The 19,312-nt window shown below is 42.2% G+C and overlaps 1 protein-coding gene across 1 annotated transcript in view; it reads right to left on the bottom strand.

Annotated features, from left to right (window-relative positions):
- LOC126235227 (neuroligin-4, X-linked-like) overlaps positions 1-19,312 on the bottom strand; it is a 332,083-nt gene that overhangs the window by 248,042 nt on the left and 64,729 nt on the right. The window contains exon 3 of the mRNA XM_049943958.1: positions 7,842-8,025. Coding sequence (XP_049799915.1) covers positions 7,842-8,025 — 184 coding nt within the window. The remainder of the gene's footprint in view (positions 1-7,841; positions 8,026-19,312) is intronic.

Here is a 19,312-nt window from a genome sequence, read left to right on the forward strand (position 1 = left end):
CTATAAAATTCAGGTTATGGCCCAGTACCTTGGGCACCGAATTTTTAATTACTCGTATTCACTGACTGCAAACAGCAATGATATACAACTCGGAGACGACGCAACGTACCTAATTTTTTTATGAACAATTATTTCTCGGCACAAATTTCCCTGCAAAACCCTTAGAAGCTTCGCAGACTGTTACCGATCACCCTCTATAAAACACCTCGTCCGCCTCACGACTGAATCCGATACACATGGTTTTTGTGATCTAGTAACTACGTTACGTAAGATCAGATATTAATGAAGCTGGAAGAAGCCTGTTGGAAGCTGTTGGAAACAGATTTAGTCTCGTGCGAATATCTATCCTACTTTGTACCACGTGTAGGTTGCTCTCCTTCTAATTCCATCGAATAATTGATATCTCAACGTCTCTCAATCGTGTAAGTTACCGAAATAGTGATCTGTTACTGAATCAGCAGCAAAAGTGATAAAATGCTAATAAAGCGACTGAGATGCAAAATGTTACACTCTGATACGTTCAGCAAACACTATCAGACGGATGCTCTCGTATTGCCGCGTCTGTGCTGTCGTTAATTGTAATTTCATTCAAATGCGGTAGTCGTCTTCAACGTCCTCTGGACCCTCTTTCAAACGTTTATAATATTCTTAAATACTTTTCTTAGTCATAGTAAACTCAAAATCTGCCTCAGTCAACATTTAGAATGCAGTGCTGCGCATTATTCGATTCTGAAAGACAAATTTTATCTAAATTCTTTGATCCATTCTTTTTCTAAAGCAATAAGTCATCGAGCACTCGAGATCACACAAAATTTTCGACTATCCAGAATGTATAAAGCCCGCGAAATTAAAATAGTCCCTTTGCGGTATTTGATCATGTCGTTACATATCTGAAAGTCGCCCCAACTGAGCACTTTTACATCAGACGAGGAGGAAGAATGTGCTCGAATTAAATCACTGTGAATAGTAGATATTACAGTAGATGACACTCATAATAACTATTTTCTATTTGAATCTTTCAGTATATGTATATATCTCTCTGTGTGTGTTTTTATGTTTTTATATGTGTCTTCTTTTGAGAAGACATTTTGAGAACGACTGCCACTATTCACGCTTTTCAAACAATATGCATAGTTTTTTGAGAGAACATGGCAACTACACTACTGGCCATTACAATTGCTACACCACGAACATGACGTGCTACTGACGCGAAATTTAACCGACAGGAAGAAGATGCAGTGATATGCAAATGATTAGATTTTTAGAGCGTTCACACAACGTTGGCGCCGGTGGCGACACCTACAACGTGCCGACGCGAGGAAAGTTTCCAACCGATTTCTCATAAACAAACAGCAGTTGACCGGCGTTGTCTGGTGAAACGTTGTTGTGATGCCTCGTGTAAGGAGGAGAAATGCCTACCATCACGTTTCCGACTTTGATAAAGGTCGGATTGTAGCCTACCGCGATTGCGGTTTATCTTATCGCGACACTGCTGCTCGCTTTGGGTGAGATTCAATGACTATTAGCGGAATCTGGAATTGGTGGTTTCAGGAGGGTAATACGGAACGCCGTGCTGGATCACTAACAGTCGAGATGACGGGCCTTTTATCCGCATGGCTGTAAAGGATCTTGCAGCCACGTCTCGATCCCTGAGTCAACAGATGGGGACGTTTGCAAGACAACCACCATCTGCAGGAACGGTTCGACGACGTTTGCAGCAGCATGGACTATCAGCTCGGAGACCATGGCTGCGGTTACCCTAGACGCTGCATCACAGACAGGACCGCCTGCGATAGTGTACTCAACGACGGACCTGGGTGCACGAATGGCAAAACGTCATTTTTTCGGATGAACTCAGGTTTTGTTTACAGCATCATCATGGTCGCATCCGCGTTTGGCGACATCGTGGTGAAGGCACATTGGAAGCGTGTATTCGCCATCGCCATACATCACCTAGCGTATCACCTCTTGTTGGCATTGACGGCACTTTGAACAGTGGACGTTATATTTCAGATGTGTTACGACCCGTGGCTCTACCCTTCATTCGATCCCTGCGAAACCCTACATTTCAGCAAGATAATGCACGACCGCATGTTGCAGGTCCTGTACGGGCCTTTCTGGATACAGAAAAGGTTCGACTGCTGCCCTGGCCAGCACATTCTCCACATCTCTCAGCAACTGAAAACGTATGGTCAATGGTGGCCGAGCAACTGGCTCGTCACAATACGCCAGTCACTACTCTTCATGAACTGTGGTATCGTGTGGAATCTGCATGGCCAGCTGTACCTTTACAAGCCATCCAAGTTCTGTTTCACTCAATGCCAAGCGTATCAAGGCCGTTATTACGGCCAGAGGTAGTTGTTCTGGGTACTGATTCCCCTGGATCTATGCACCCAAATTGCGTGAAAATGTACTCACATGTCAATTCTAGTATAACAAATTAGTACAATGAATACCCGTTTATCATCTGCATTTCTCCTTGTTGTAGCAATTTTAATGGCCAGTAGTGTACTCAGAATGGCCCTTTGTCAGCAAGAATTAAAACTTCTTAGTGTTTTCATTATGTTAAATTAGTGCGTCACTCAAGTTTCTTATTACTTTCAAATCTAGTCTCCGCTGATAGCCGAGATGTACTTCTATGAAACCCATTACGCGGTATGTTCAACTGAACCAAATGTTTTGTATAACGTAGGGAGGTATTAAGCGACCTAGCATAAAGAACTAAATTGTATTTCTAATTTTTGCGGCGCGATAAAAATTTACGTAAAGCATAACGTTACCTGATTATGTCTTTACATATATGAATGTCCTGCCAGCTCTGCAAGCTCACATTTGACGCTTGAGAAGAATATGCTCGAATGAATTCAATGTCAATGACACTCATAATCACTGTTTTCTAGTTGGACCTTTCAAAACTTTATTTTCGCTAAATAAAACCTGATAAAACAAAATAATCCGCTGCAGCAAGTAGTCCAAATTAGAAGGAGAAGAACTACCCATTTCCAAAGCCGTAACAAGCGAATTTGCTCGAAAATACACAAGACACATGGAAAAATTAATGAAAGTGGAGTCGGTAGATAACCCGAGAGGAAACATTCCGGAAAATTCTTGGGAATGGGATAAATACAGCGTCTCCTGGATCATACATAAATCACCAGTAAGCGGATTACGGAATATTGCTTTCACTGGAACATTTATCAGAGGAGCACACACTGAGGGTTTAGCAGCGTGCTTCGTTCTGCAGCCTCGTTTAGCAGCGATAAAAATATCGACCAATGCCTGAAGATGCTAACGCGATCTCAGTCATGAACCCGAGATCAAATTCTGAAGCTTTGCTTACGTGGCTCCTCTATGTGAATAAGGAGATGTTGTAAGCATGCTACTCTAACTGCGTCCGCTTGTTCCAGTCACTTTAGCAGTAGAATTAGGTCGAACGTTAACTGCTACAGATCCTAAATCTGACCAGTGTGCTTTAATTAAACGGAACAATTCACACAGGACACTTTGCTTTGCACAGAATTTCGTTCATGAGGAAAAAGTTATCCACGTATAACCTTAGGTTACCTTGTAGGAAATACTGCAAGCAGCCACAATTTTTTTTACATTGATTTTAATGTAGTATTACTAGTTTTGGGCCAGAGCGCATCCTCAGATGGTAATGTTGACTTCACTGCAAGTATCACAACTTTGTCCTAAATAATTAAATGTCTAACTCTATAACATTGTCTGTACTATGAAGATGTATCGCCGCGCGGAGTGGCCCCTCGGTTTGAGACGCCATTTCACGGATTGCACGGCCCCTTCCGCCTGAGGTTCGAGTCCTCTCTCGGGCGTGGGTGTGTTTGTTGTTCTTACGATAAGTTAGTTCAAGTTAGTTTAAGTGGTGAGTAGGTCCAAGGACCGCTGATCTCAGCAGTTTGGTCCCTTAGGAATTCACACACATTAACATGATTAACAAGTATCCAGAAATGTGTCGTATCTGTACAAATATCACGTTATTTCACACTGCAAATGAGTAGTCGACGTAAACAAATGTATGCGCCGTCTTGTATTCATTATCAGAATGGTTTGTGAAAGACGATGGAACCTATGTCGCCGGACGATGTGGCTGAGCTCTTCTAGGCGCTTAGTCCGGAATCGTGCTGCTGCTACGGTCACAGGTTCGAATCCTGCCTCGAGCATGGATGTGGGTACTGTCCTTAGGTTAGTTAGGTTTAAGTAGTTCTAAGTCTAGGGGACTGATGACGTCAGATGTTAAGTCCTATAGTGCTTAGAGCCATTTGAACCATTTCAAGCCTATGTCTTGTAATATGTAAAGGACGGATTCTCGTGAAGTAAGTAGAATTTATCGAGCATATACAAGTTTAAAACTTTGTAATCGCAAAAACATTGTTATACTTCAGGACACAAATTTAAAATCTTTTGTAAACTATACATCAGAAAAAATTGTTTAAAGCAAAAATGTAAAACTTGCAAAGAAGTCAACTCTACCTTATGACGGTGGGTCCAGACTCGAAACTAGTAATGCTACAATAAAATTAATTACCATCTTCAGGCATTGGTTGCTATTTTATCGCTGCTATAAAATTAATAAGCTTGTGACTGCTGCAGTATTTCCTGCAGTATAATTTACGAAAAAAGCTGCGGTGTTCTCTAAACAAAACTGATAAATGAGTCTTAGGTTACTGTTGACTTTGTAATCAACAAATCAAAATCTGAAAACAGCCCTTATGTGCAAAAACAATAGCGTTCGATAAATTTTTGTGCTAACTACGAATGAAATCAACAGTTAATTTGATTTGTTTGGAGCCAGAAAAAAATCACTGTAATGAAGGAACATCTTTCAGTAAAGTCAACGGTCTCATAGTCGTGGGGCATGTTTGTACGTTCACGGGGAAAGTAAACTTTATTTCAAAGTAAAATTTCGTACTGAGGTAAGGGGAAGATAAGACATGTTTTTTTTTTCTTTTTTTCCAATCATCGAGTTTATCAATCCTCAACTCCTTTCATGGTGATAGACTACTGTAATAACATTCCTGGCGTTTAAACTTAATATGTTGACGATGGTATCTAGCTAATGCGGACTGCTGCACTTATTTACATAAAGAAACGATTTTTGCGTGTAGCTTTGAGAATGAGAGGAACTCGTAGACATTACACCATTTGAATCGGTGTGCCTTTAGGTTTTTGAGACGTTCAGCTGTTTTTACCTGTACTGAGAAATTTCTAGTAAAACCTTTAATCGTCTGTTTAACTAATTTTCATTTAGAAAGCCCTCGCACTCCTTCATGTTAATTGTATTACAGCGATCAAACTTAAAAAGTCTTTGAATAAAAGGCGAACGAAAACCTACAATAAATTCATCGATGTAGTCGTACCACAGGAATGTTATGCATATCAGGAAATAATAATTAGAATCTGACTGTATGAATATACAGGAAGAGTAATACTGCCTTGGTAATAAGCCTTAGAACTGAATTTTGTCAGTACACATAGCAGTGTAACGGAGCCTCTCGAAACATAATACATGTTACCCAAAGTACATTTACTTATGTGCCATTTGCTTCTTTATTTCTGCTCCTCTGTATTAACAACACAAACTAAACAATAAGCTTGTGAATACATTCCTTTAAATCATTAAGATAATCATTTTAGCTTGATTTTGTGTCTACTCTGAACGATAAGGAGTGCAGGAATATGTTTCGGACTTCAGCAACCAATTTATTTTCAAGCTACCGATTACACTCTTCGAGAATGACAAAGGAGGAGGTATACTAGGGAGAGTCTTGAAGATGAAGGAATATTCCAGTTTTTTAAATCAGAGATACCTAAACAAGCATCTGGATAGTAAGGTGCAGATATAGACTCGAATATCAATATAATAGCATGGGGAATATAAGGCTCAGATACAGACTAGGATAACAATTTAATAATGATGAAAAGCAGAGTGAAGTTCATCAGAGTCTTTAAGAAGAATAAATCTACAAGGCAGTGGGATATTGAAGTTTACATGCACGATGAGATGCGTTTCAACTAAACTAATGCTGTAGATACTGCGAAAATGAATACCACAATATGCAATTAGTTGAAAGGGAATGGATATCTCTAAAAAGGACAATCACAGTTGATAGTTCCGAGGAAAGTAACTGCGGAGAAATATTGGGTAACAAAAGAAAATTTCAGTTAATCGATCAGAGAAAGAAGTACAAAATATTCAGGGATAGAAAGAAATACAGTAATATTCGTCACTTACGAATACAATAAACAGGAATAGCAGGACATGGCTACGGGAGAAACGTGAAAAAACAAAAAATGAAATGCTTATCATAAGGATTGATCCGGTGTATAGAAAAGAGAAAACAAGCTTCAGTGGCACTGAAAGCACAGGCCGAACGTTAACAGCGAAACGCAAAATGCACTGTTAAACAGACATGATAGAGCTGATAGGTGTGTACACTTCACTGAAGGCCTCTACGAAGTAGAGGACTTATGTAATGGCGTGGGCTAATGGTAGCGTCTTTGCTTGGTAACGATAAACGACATGGGTCCCGGGGTCCAAATCAGACACCGCCTAAATTTTAATTAATAATCAGCATTGGCAACAAAAGTCTTCTGGCATAAGAAGCCACCCTCGTTCTGGCAACGGCCTTGTCCAAGAGGGCGGAGTATTGGACTGATGCTCAGGGAAACCCTTTCACCTTGGGGTGGGAAACTGCCCCTAAAGTTGGAAGAATCAGCAATGATCAACAACATGAGGATGCAGAAGGCAGTGGAAACCACTGGATTAAAGAGACATAATATGTATAAACAGGTCATGTGGCCTGTATTGCACAGGCTTTCAAACTGTACTGGAATAGCACCTCAGCATCGAGCAAAGTGGGGATTGGGGGAGGGAGAGCGAATGCTGCCAGACACCCAGGCATAGGGGCTTTAATCGATTGCAACTATATGGTTCCAGAGACCTTATCAAGTCTCAGGTATGTATGATGTACATGTACATACTGAAGCTACAAATGAAAATTTGAACGGAGCTTGGGATTCAAACACGGGTCTCCTCTCACTTGGCAGATGTGCTAACCAGTAAACCATCCTGGCAGAGTAGCTGTGCATATCTTCACGGACTAATCTAGCATGCCTCACCTCTCAGTCCAAATTCCCATTCACGCCTCAGTTCAGTTGGTATTCACCGTGCACTCGAACAGCATTGCACATGCTCTCCAACTGTATTGTAATAGCACCTTAAAATCGAACAGAGCTAAGGACCCTGCCTGAAACGAAGGCACAGTTGCTTTAATCAATTGAAACTATAGGCTTCCAGAGACCTTTTCAAGTCTCAAACGTCTACAATGTATATGTGCAGACTGAAATGACGAATGAGAACTTCTACCAAGGCCGAGTTTGAACGCGATTCTCCTGCTCACTAGGGACGGTACGCTAACCACTGCCCCATCGTGGCACAATGGCTTTGCATAATTGCCCTTGCATGCGTTCCACCTCAATCCACATTCCCCTTCACGCCTGAGTCCACTTAGTTTTCTCCGTAATACCAAGTACACTGAGGCGTGATTGGGAATGAGGACTGAGGAGGGACGCACACTAGGGCAGTTGTCTTATGCCACTGTGCCAGGATGGCACAGTAGTTAGCGCATCTACCTAGTGAGCAGCAGACGGGGGCTCGAATCCCAGCCTTGGTAACAACTTTTATTCGTCTCTTCAGTCTCCACATATACATAATGATTTAATGTGTCACATAGTAGCATAACACAAGCACATGATGTAGTCACAGTCAAATGTTAGCAACCGTGGGCGACAAAAGGCTTAGAACAGCGGGGAACACTCACCGCTGGCAGGGACGTAGAGGTTGAAGAAGAGGCAGTCCTCGCTCTGGTTGCGCAGCAGCGGCAGCATTCTGCGCAGCTGCAGGTAGCGACCCCTGGGCATCCTCAGCAGCGCCGCCGTGCGGTTCGAGATGTCTGGCGGACGCTGCGGGCACACCGGCCCCAAGGTGTCCGCCAGCCGCGTCCCCTGGTAAAAAACACATCTCCACTCAGCCTGCTGTTCGTTCGTTTCCACAATTCTCTGTCCTACTCTGCGTAGGTACCACACAGGTTATTATCACTCATACTGCTGGCAACGCAGAGACCGGTGGCAGACACAAGCGATTCTTAGTGTCAATATCGGCGGAGTTCTTGACGTTCTGTGTCATCGGTGTTTGCAAAAGTTACTGAAAATGCTGTAAATTTTAGGGTAATTGGTCATGTCGATTCGCATACACTGACGTGAAAAGTATGAGGTCTATTCTGTTTTCATCTCAATCGCATAAGAGTGGCGCCAGTATTGCCACTATGAGAATGATAACGACATTTGCTTTAAATACGAGAGTCGTTCAGTAAGTGATGCAATATAATTTTTTTTCCTGAGACTGGGATGGCTTTATTCAGAATTCCATTACACAGAATTATTGCTTACTCTTCTGGCTACAAAACCCTATTCTTCAACATAATCTTCGTTCAGTGCGACGGTCTTACTCTAAGGTAGTGAAAGGGCCTGTATACCTGCATGGTGCCACTCTACTGGTCGACGTCGGAGCCAACGTCTTGTTGCATCAGTAACCTCCCAAACATGCACATACTGGTTTCCGCGGAGTGCATCCTTCAATGGGCCAGACAGATAGAATTAAGCTGCAAGATCTGGACTGTGCGGCTGATGGGGAAGAACAATGTAATCAAGTTTTGTGAACTCCTTTCGGGTACGCAGATTCCTGTGACGTCTTGTATTGTCTGGGTTAGGATAATATAGTTTGCATTTTTGTGGTGACGAACACGCTGAAGTAATTTTCTTTTTCAATTTCCTGACGCTACCACAACACACTTCCGAGTTGATCGATGCACTATGATTGAGACCTTCGAACGGAATAACCCCTTCAGAGTCACAGAAGACTGTCGCCATGACTTTAAAGCCTAAGGTGAGGCTTTGAACTGTTTCTTTGAAGGAGTGACGTTGAGTGACCTCTCTTCATGGACTGTCGTCATGTTTCTGGTTCGAAGTGATGAACCCATGTTTCTCGCCTGTGACAATGTTCGACGAAAATTGTCACTCTCAGCCCAGTTACGCGAAAGCATTTCCATACAGATGCTCCTCCGTTGCTCCTTATGGTCTTTTGTTACGCGGCGAGGAATCCAGTGGGCAAACACCTTGTGTCAGCTCTACCAACAGACACGTCCACTTGACCAGCGAGGTATTTGATTGTGATCCGTCGATCATCTCGAATGAGAGTGTCTGCACATACCAACACTGCTACTGCAGTGTGCAGCCAGCTGGCAAGCGGGAGACCGGGCAGATTTGTGCACATTATTGAGATGATGAGAGAGGCCTCGTTCAACGACTCACCCTTTCTTTTGTTCACTGCCACGTCTTCGTAGACATTCTGCAGGCGTCTGTGACTGTCTGCGATACTCTTGCTTTCCGTCAAGCTCTCAGCTAGGAACGCACCGCCGTTACAGAAGCCAATTTGAAGCTGCAGCCACGTATCGGAAGTTCATGAAGCGAGAGCCACGATATCCCACAGCAAAATCGTTGTATGTCCAACTGAAACAGTTGGAGAATAAAAAGGTGTTTCCTTGCTTACTGAATGATCCTCGTACGAACTGTAACTGCCGTGAGTGTTAGTTACCTTTGAGATTGGACGCAGTGAATTGCCATGTCAAGAATGCCTTTAAGACTACAAGAAACATCATTATTATTATCTTACAGGGTCTGAACGGGGTCGCGTAAAAGGACTACGAGAAGCTGGATGTTCCTTCCATAATACTGCACAAAGAATTTCCAGGAACTGTACGTGCTTGCTGGCAGCGACGGTCGCGGAAAGATACTGTAGCAGGAACACCGGTCTCTGGACGCCTGCGTGGCATTATCGAGAGGGAAGACCATCGTCTTCAGTATATCGCTCTGCCGCATCGTACTGGATATGGAGCAGCAATTCTAGGAGCTACTGGCCCCATAGTGACCTATTTTCTTTCACAGTTACTTGCTGGTTTTTAACTAGAATATAAAAACATACCTCTAACATTAACTAACTACATGCTCTTCTGACAATCTTGATTCCAGTGACAAATTTGATTACAGTGACTAGCATTTATCACAATGTTTCTCATTACATTTACATATCTGCCGACACTTGGCATTCCATTAAGAGATGATGAGCACTATTTATCCGGGCTGGTTCCAGTTACACGAAACAAGAGCAAAACGGCCGTGTACGTATATATGGAAAAAATGGCAACACCAAAAACGAAATAATGCAGAGTAATGAAATTTCGGGAATAAGTTTGGCTAGATATGTATAATATTAACATTGTAAGATCACAGTTTAAGGTAAGCGTGAGATTAGCCACTGCAAACGTGAAATACTGGTACATTAATAACCGATGTAACCGACAGAATGTTGAATGCAGGTATGCAGACATGCATGAATTGTGTTGTAAAGGTACCAGACGTGGGATAGAGCTCCATATCTGTTGCACTTAGTCGCTCAACACAGGTACGTTGATTGTTGGTTGTGGACGACGCTGGAGTTATCGTCCGGTGATGTCCCATACGCGGTCGATCGGAGACAGATCTGATGATAGAGCAGACCAATACAACATGTCGACACTTGTTGTTGTTCTGTATTAGTAGAGCATGTCGGGTACAATAGCTGTATGAGGGCGAGCATTATCTTGTTGGGAAACATTCCTGGAACGCTGTTCATGAATGTCAGCACAGAAGGTCGGATTGCCAGACTGAATAACAAAGTCAGGGTGCGTGGGATACTTAAGAGAATGCTCCTGGGGTCATATGAAGTCGCACCGTGGACCAAAACACCAGGTGTAGGTCTACCGTGTCTTGCATGCAAACAGGATAGTTTCCTTTGATTGGCCTCCTTCTAACCAACACACAGCCATCATTGACACCGAGACAGAACCAGTTTTCATTGCAAAACACAAAAGACCTCCATCCTCTCCTCCAACCATCTCTCGCTTGCCAACACTGTAGTCGCATATGGCGGTGGTTTTGGGTCTCCGGAATGAATGCTACAGAGTTGTCCTTGAAATAACCTAATTGAAACAGTTCGTGGTGTCACCGTGCTTCCAACTGCTGCTCAAATTCCTACCGCAGATGCTGTGCAATGCGCCAGAGCCGTACGCCGGATAGGTGTTCTTCCCACTCGACACTGCCACAGAGTCGGTTCTTCTTGGGACCTTAGATTCTCGTTGCCACCGTTGCCAGCAACCATGTGCGTTGGTACACTGCTGCCAAGTCCTTTTGCAATAGCACAAAAGGAACACCCAGCTTCTCGCAGCAGTAATACACGACCTCGTTCAAACACAGTGAGATGTTGAGAATGGCGTTTTTGTATCCTCAAAGGCATTCTTGACTAACATCATCTCACCATGTCCAGTCTGAATTAAAACTAACGCTAAGTACGTTGCACTGTGTCTTTAAAGCAAAACTGATCTGCATCCTCATAGTGCGACCCTTATGTGAAAAGTGCAAAATTTGAATAGACATCATCAACTTCAGTTTATGCCGCACAACTCTTTCTTGGTACTGCGATTTTTTCCCGTCAATATCAACCTATCCAAAACCCAACAGGTACTATTAGTTGGTCATTCTAGGCTCATTAGCCCAAACTATCGGGAATCCCTAACACCTCTAAACCTACACGTGACAAATATCAACTTCTCTCCTTCGACAAAAAATCTAGGAATAATAAACAACAACTGAAAATCAGAATTAGAATGAGCACGTAACTGCAACGGGCAAGAAACCATCAGAATATCTCTTTACGCTACAAAAATATGAAAATCTCTTCCCTTTTGATCTGCAAAACAATCACTTCAACTTAGAATGTCTGATTACAGTGACGTTCTCCTGCAAGCTCTTTTTCAGGATAGCTCACGGTGCTTGGAACCGGCTATGAATGTCTGTGTTCGTTGTATCTGTGATGTTCGATTCTTGGATTTATCTCACTATCACACGCACTGCTATCTCAGCTACCTGCACACAAGCGCTTCGATTACCGTATCCTCTGTCCTCTGTAATGTCTTGCTGACATACACTGTCCCCCATGTCTCTCGGCTACCTTATCGCTATTGTCTGTGCAACATGGGAGAACAACCCGTTCTCATCAGAGCAAAATCCTTTCTGTCCATCATTCAGACACTTTTTCGAAGTCCTCGTCTCTAGCAGGAACCTGATTCTGGAATACCCTCCCACAATATTCTAGGGAAATGAATACATCTCCACCTAGAGAAGACATATCTGCTAAAGGAACAATAATTTCATCGCACTCGCTATCCTTGCACATCCTTTTTTTTTTTTTTCAACCAGATCTACCTCATTTCCGTGTATTTTTAGTTGATTCAGTCTTCCTAAATTTCATTTCCCCAGAATTCGCTAGATCAGAAAACATATATTTCCTACGCTAAAAATTCCTTCTATAACTGGCAATATCGTTATTGTTACTATTGTCATTATTATTATTATTATTACACAAATTTGGCCGTTAAAGACCGTGAAAACAGTTATTTCTTACGCTTCTGGGAAGTCTTCTTTCTCTCAGTCCACACTTCTTTCATTCTTGCGCTGAAGGCGGCTTTTCTCTCTTTAGACCATTTAGTTCCACAAGTCTTCTTAATTTTCACACCTAAACCCGTGAATGAATTCAGTTTTTTTCTAAAAAGGTTTCTGTTAAATATTGTTTCCTGATCTATGTCCATTTCTTTTAGATCTCTTTCTGTGTTGATAAACCATAAATTTTTATTTTTTAGGTTTGCGATGTACGAAAATATTTGTTTTGTAAGCCTATTCGGGTTCATCCTCATGATGTGAGCATAAAAGGAGCATCTTCTTTTTCTAATTTCGTCTGTAATTTTGCTGCACTTCGTATACACTTCTTTGTTGCTTTTTAGTCTGTATACAGGCTTGCCTTGATCATCTGTTATTTTCCTGTGTCCAAGAATTGTCCTCACAATTCTTCTTTCACGATTTTATATCTGTTCTGCGTATGTAAAATTTGCCAGTGTTTCTGATGCATATAGTATCTGCGGTCTAATGACAGTCTGGTAGTGTCTGAGTTTAATGATTTTGGATATACATTTTTTTGAATACATTTGTCTGCAGTAGTGAGTTGCTGTCTCTAGTTTTTGTATTCTAGCCCCGCAGGCTGGATGACCTTTTGCCACAGGCTGAATTAGTTCACCAAGATATTTAAAATGTTTAGATACCTGTATATTCCCGTATTTCGTAGTTATTTTCTTTGGTGGATTTTTGATATTTGTAATGATTTCTGTCTTTTCAAATGAAATTTGCAAGCCTGCTTTTTCAGCAGTTTCTTTAAGTAATTCTATTTGTTTTATTGTGTCTTTTTGTGTGTAAGCTAAACAGGCGAGATCGTCTGCGAAGGCAAAACAGTTGGTTTCAATGGCTTTGTAGCACTTCCCTCCAATCTGGACTCTCTCAACTCCATGTTTTTGCGTGAGTTTTCTCCATTCTGCTATGAATTTATCCAGAACACAGTTGAAGAGTACCGGGGACAGCGCATCTCCTTGTCTGACGCCGGTTTTGACCTCGAAATGCCGTGAAGTTTCTCCTTGGAATTTTACTTTTGATGTTGTATTTGTTAATGTTTCTTTGATTATGGTGACTGTTGTTTCATCTATTTCATATTCTCGAAGTGTTTTGATGAGTGTGTCCCTATCGATTGACTCATAAGCTTTTTTGAAATCAATGAATGTTATGGAATATTTCTGGCTCCTTGTTGATAAATAGTTCATTGTTGTTTTGAGGTTAAAAATTTGTTCGGCGCAGAACAGTCATTATTATTATTATTATCTTTATTATTAAGGCGGCCAGAGTGTCCGAGCTGTTCTAGGCGCTACATACATTCTGGAACCGCGCGACTGCTACGGTCGCAGGTTCGAATCCTGCCTCGGGCATGGGTGTGTGTGATGTCCTTAGGTAAGTTAGGTTTAAGTAGTTCTAAGTTCTAGGGGACTGATGACCTCAGAAGTTAAGTCACATAGTCCTCAGAACCATTAGAACCATTTTTTTGCTATTATTATTACCATTAGTGGCAGCAGCTAAAATAGTACAAGCACTACCATTATTTACTGTATTAGTTCATAGTCAGTATTACTTACTAAGTTCGTTACTACAGGCAGTCAAATCATTTTAATACTATTGGTCGTATTACTATTGTTATTTCTTACAAGGGAACCTCCCCATCGCACCCCCCTCAGATTTACTTGTAAGTTGGCCCAGTGGATAGGCCTTGAACAACTGAACACAGATCAATCGAAAAAACAGGAAGAATTTGTGTGGAACTATGAAAAAAATAAGCAAAATATACAAACTGAGTAGTCCATGTGGAAGATAGGCAACATCAAGGATATCATGAACTCAGGAGCGTCGTGGTCCCGTGGTCAGCGTGAGCAGTTGCGGAGCGAGAGGTCCTTGGTTCAAGTCTTCCCTCGAGTGATAAGTTTAATTTTTTTTATTTTCAGACAATTATTATCTGTCCGTCCGATGCGAGGTAACTGTGCCTTAGTATCGGGCAAGGTAGAAGAATCTTTTTACCCATTCGCCAAGTGTACAAGTTAGGTGGGTCGACAACATATTCCTGTCATGTGACGCACATGCCGTCACCAGTATCGTATAGAATATATCAGACGTGTTTTCCTGTGGAGGAATCGGTTGACCTATGACCGTGCGATCAAATGTTTTCGGTTCCCAATGGAGAGGCACGTCCTTTCGTCTACTAATCGCACGGTTTTTCGGTGCGGTCGCAAAACACAGACACTAAACTTATTACAGTGAATAGAGACGTCAATGAACGAACGGCCAGATCACAACTGTAAAAGAAAAAATAAGTAAAGTTTTCACTCGAGGGAAGACTTAAACCAAAGATCTGTCGTTCTGCAGCTGCTCACGGTAACCACGGGGCCACGACGCTTCTGAGCCCATACTACCCTTGATGTAGCCTATCTTGCACATGGACTACTCAGTTTGTATATTTTGCTTATTTCTTTTTTTATAGTTGCACACAACATCTTCCTGTTTTCTCGATTCAACTGTGTTCAGTTTCTCAAGGCCTATCCACTGTGCCAACTTGATACTAAATCTGAGGGGGGTGCGATGGGGAGGTTCCCTTATTAGGTAACTATGATGTACAGAAGGTATTCTATGAGAGATACCCTCGTCTAGTGTAAGAGATGTCCTGACAATTTGTCTTCACATATGGCTTGTGAGTCTAAAGCATTTCTGTTTGTTGATGGCACTAACTTGGTGGTGAAGGATGTACAGCACAACACAGATAGATTACCAAATAGTTCAGTTCAACTTCACTGATCGTAAGAAATAAATTGATGTTAAATCACAAGACGACTCAGTATTTGACAATTTCTACAACACAATTGAACCAAACCTGAAATTTGGATTACAGAGAACGTGGTAAGACAAACGAGCCTGAACGAGATTTTAATTCCTAGGTATTTGGATAGAAAGCTGTCATGGTAGTTCTTGTTCATGACCTTGTTTAAAACTGTTTACCACTCTAACAAAGTTTGCAATATATGGCAGTTATGATATACGGCATTACACTTCGGTATTTCTGTTTCAGAAAGCGGCAGATTGAACAATATGTCATGTAAGCTCGCGAGACTCTTATCGACACCTATTCATTAGACTAGGAGTCCTTGCACTGCCCTCTCAAAATTTACTTTCTTTAATATCGTTGCTGTTAACACTATGAGGTTATTCCCGAGAATTATCAGCTTTCACTGAATCAATAGCAGAGATACAATCTGTATTTGGAACGCACCTCCTTGGCTCTTGTGCGGAAAGGTGCCTAGTATTCTGCTGCATCCATTTTCAGTAAGCTACCACTAGAATTACGCAATGTAACTAGTAGCCCTCACATTTTCAATTCAAAAGTGAGGAATTTCCTCGTGGCTGACTCGAGCAGCTCCACCACGAAAGTTAAAGTAATTTTTTGTATCTTGTTGTTGATTACGATAATACACAGGCTGATCATGAACAATCTGAACAGCTTGTAAGGGTGTTGCAGAATATGTTGTGCTCAAAATAATGCTTAAGATAAATAGTCGATGCATCCCGCCTTGTCCAGTTAAGTAGCATTCAATTTAGGCAATCAGATAGCTATGCTTGGAAATTCGAGCTGCCTGCAAGAAGCGGTACGCCAATCGCTTCTTTCATTTGGTTTTCTGAAACCGTGAGCCGTGTTAAAAACTGCTGTTTTGAAGAACGCGCCGCAGCGCGTAGTGTGAAGCAGTCGCCCTCCGTTTTTGGCGGTGGCGCCGCTGTGGCAGTCGCAGCTTTGGTGCCTCCCTGTGTTGGGAAAGAGGAAAGGTTGCCTGTTCACGTGCATTTAAGGGGCGCTATGAGCTTGCCAGTCAGTCTGCGTCAGTCTCTCGTCCCCAGCTTGCTAGTCTGTCTCTCGCCCGCATTTGTGAGGCAGTTAGTGTCTGTCTGTCGTCCGGAGTGCTAGTATGTCTTTCGTTCGGATCAACCTTTAAAGCGGGCAGAATGAGAGAGTCTTTCCACTCCGCCAGTAAGAGAACCCTGCCAGTGGTCGCCCGGTCGAGGCTTAGTTCCTGCATCTGAGTCTACGCGTTAGGCCACCATTCTGCTCGAGTTTGCTCAGGCAATGGTCGTTGGCGGTTGGATCGATCGGTTGGTCGGTCGCGCGCTGAGACACAAGATGACTTGTCCGCCTTGAGCGTCAGCGCATGTGAGGTCGCCACGTGAGTCCAGTGGGCCGCGCCGTATAGCGAGGGGTAGTGGCTTCGCGGTCGACACGAGAGCAACAGGAGTCAACCCACGACATAGGTGTGGCCGGTGCGAGCCGCGACGCATTGAGACGGGAGATCGGCGCACCTACCTGCGTCCGTTGAAGCGGCTGCCAGCGGACGGTTCGGGAGAGCGATTTAGGGGGTGCTGCGCCAGGTCTTCTCGAGAAATCGTAGTTTATTAGAAGTTAAGTGATTCGTGATATGCTGTTTGATTTAATCTTGTTAAATTCTACTTGTTTTCTTGGTGAGGTCATCAGCCGTTTTGATTTGGGGTCGTCCCACAATTCTTCTGTTTCCCTACCAGCGGGAAGGTAGTTATTTATAAATAGGGTGGTCCGTTTTTCCCTTGTGGTGTAGCGGTGGGTTAGAGCAACTTGCGGTTCGGGTTGTTCGGTAATCTCCCTATCAATCTACCGTACGTTAGTAGCTGCCTCTGTCATGTTTATCGGATTTGATGTGTTAACGAATTTATTGCTTGGAGTGTAATGGCCTAATTCCTGAAATATGTTTTTATCTTGTCCATCATCTTGAGAGGCGGTATCTGTGTCCTGTAGCGCATCTTAACTTGTTTGGCCAACCTTGTAGAATTTTATATAAGATTGCATTTAATGGGCTTTTATTTAAATGACCATTTTAGTATATGAAGCTGACACCCTTTCACCGAAAGACTTTTCTTGGAGGCTAAAATCAAGTTGCACCTTCGGTGGCAAAGTTAATATTTTAATTTTTGTGTTTTGTACCATTTACATCCCTCCTACGGGGATGCACACTTTATGTGCTTGTGTAAATTGTTAAAAACTTTAGTTTAAAGTATTCTGGTGTGTTGCAGATTTGCACCAGTGTAGTCTTTCAGAAGCTGTTGTGAGCGGTCGTAACTACGGCCGTGTCAAAAGGGATGGCAAGGTTCTCTACCCGAAAGCTCATACAGTCAAAGCTTGTTTCTTTCTGCCTCTGAATAAATTGTAACTTGATATTTAGAGGGTGCTTTCTGATTATAATTTTAAATCTGTTTCTTTTAAAAAATGCTTTTAGGCACTAAAGTGAATAAAATTTCCATTTGTTTATGATTTCATCAGTTACTCCCCGGCAACTACTTCCATAAATGTGGTTAAATGTGTTAATGCTCTTGATGAATCACTAGTAAACAAAATAAATTCTTAAAAATATTGTTTGGAAATAAATCACGGTTCAAACCAAGCAAAAGAGCAATACTAAAATTGGACAAGGAACGGTAGTGAGGATGAAGCCAAAACCAAGGCTGAACAGCCTCGTGCACGGTCACCTACACATAAAGAACAACTGATACAAATTGTATCTGGCGGGCCGCTTGAATTTGCGGGCAAAACTTCCTTATTGGCTAACTTCAATGCTAATTACCTTGGAAACGGTGCAACGTTTCAAATTTTTTGTTAACGATTATTACTCAGCACAGCGTACCCTGCAACACCCCGCAAGCTTTTTAGTTTCTGACCACTCTACACAGTAGTAGCCTCTCGTTTTCATGGTATTCGTGGACATCTTCTTTCAGGTTTTTTCTCCTTTCCTTATCTATTTTAGGTACTACTAGCAGAGAAACCCGGCGTTGCTCAGATTGTTGTTTATAACTGCGCGTCCACCTCGTAGTACACAGCGTCTCGCCTTTGGCTTAGCGTTTACGATGTCGTATCTCCTGAACTGTGTGTCGTATAAATATGTAGTTACATTCAGCAGCATATATAGATACTGTCTGCAAAATGTTTTGCTAATGGAGTTAGTAGCAATGAAGTTAGAAATTAAAACTTCACCACGATGCGGCCGTTTTTCACGCATATCACACTTTATGCCGTCATATCGCCAGCGTATGAGTCATACAATGGTAAAATACTGTAGCTCCATTCGCCGGTGTATGCGGATACGGTCTGTGATATTTTTTACGACTAGGATGGTAGAAAATAAGTAATAAATTTGAACGTCAAACATGATGCGGCAGGTTTTTACACATTTTTCTGTGACGTCATGTGTCCTGAACTATGTGTCGCGCAATGATATAATGTTGCAGTTACATTCAGTTCTATATTTGCATACTGTCTGAAAAAATGTGTCGCGAGTACAGTTAGTAGTAAAGGATTAATAAATTATAACGCCTGGCCTCAAAAGATACTTTTCATATATCAACAGCGGGAAAGTAGTAAGCGTCACATTTATTTCCCTTCATTACTTTACAGGAGTTGTCACCGAGAAAAAAAATTCGTAAAAGTGTGAAATTATGTGTAGAGTTAGTTGCAAATCACTAAGAGTTCTCATTTCAAATACTGGTTGAATAAAGGCTGGGAATTCAGGAGTCGAGGACTACGCTACATTTTCACACCCACCCCTGTCCCTTTGGACGGTAGGTGGTTCCTACCCCAACAGCGATTCATGCATGATAGGAAGAAGGGTCAGTAACATGTCTGATCGAAGTCGGTTCTGTGTTTAGGACG

The sequence above is a fragment of the Schistocerca nitens genome, chromosome 2, assembly GCF_023898315.1.
Source record: "Schistocerca nitens isolate TAMUIC-IGC-003100 chromosome 2, iqSchNite1.1, whole genome shotgun sequence".
Classification (NCBI taxonomy): domain Eukaryota; kingdom Metazoa; phylum Arthropoda; class Insecta; order Orthoptera; family Acrididae; genus Schistocerca; species Schistocerca nitens.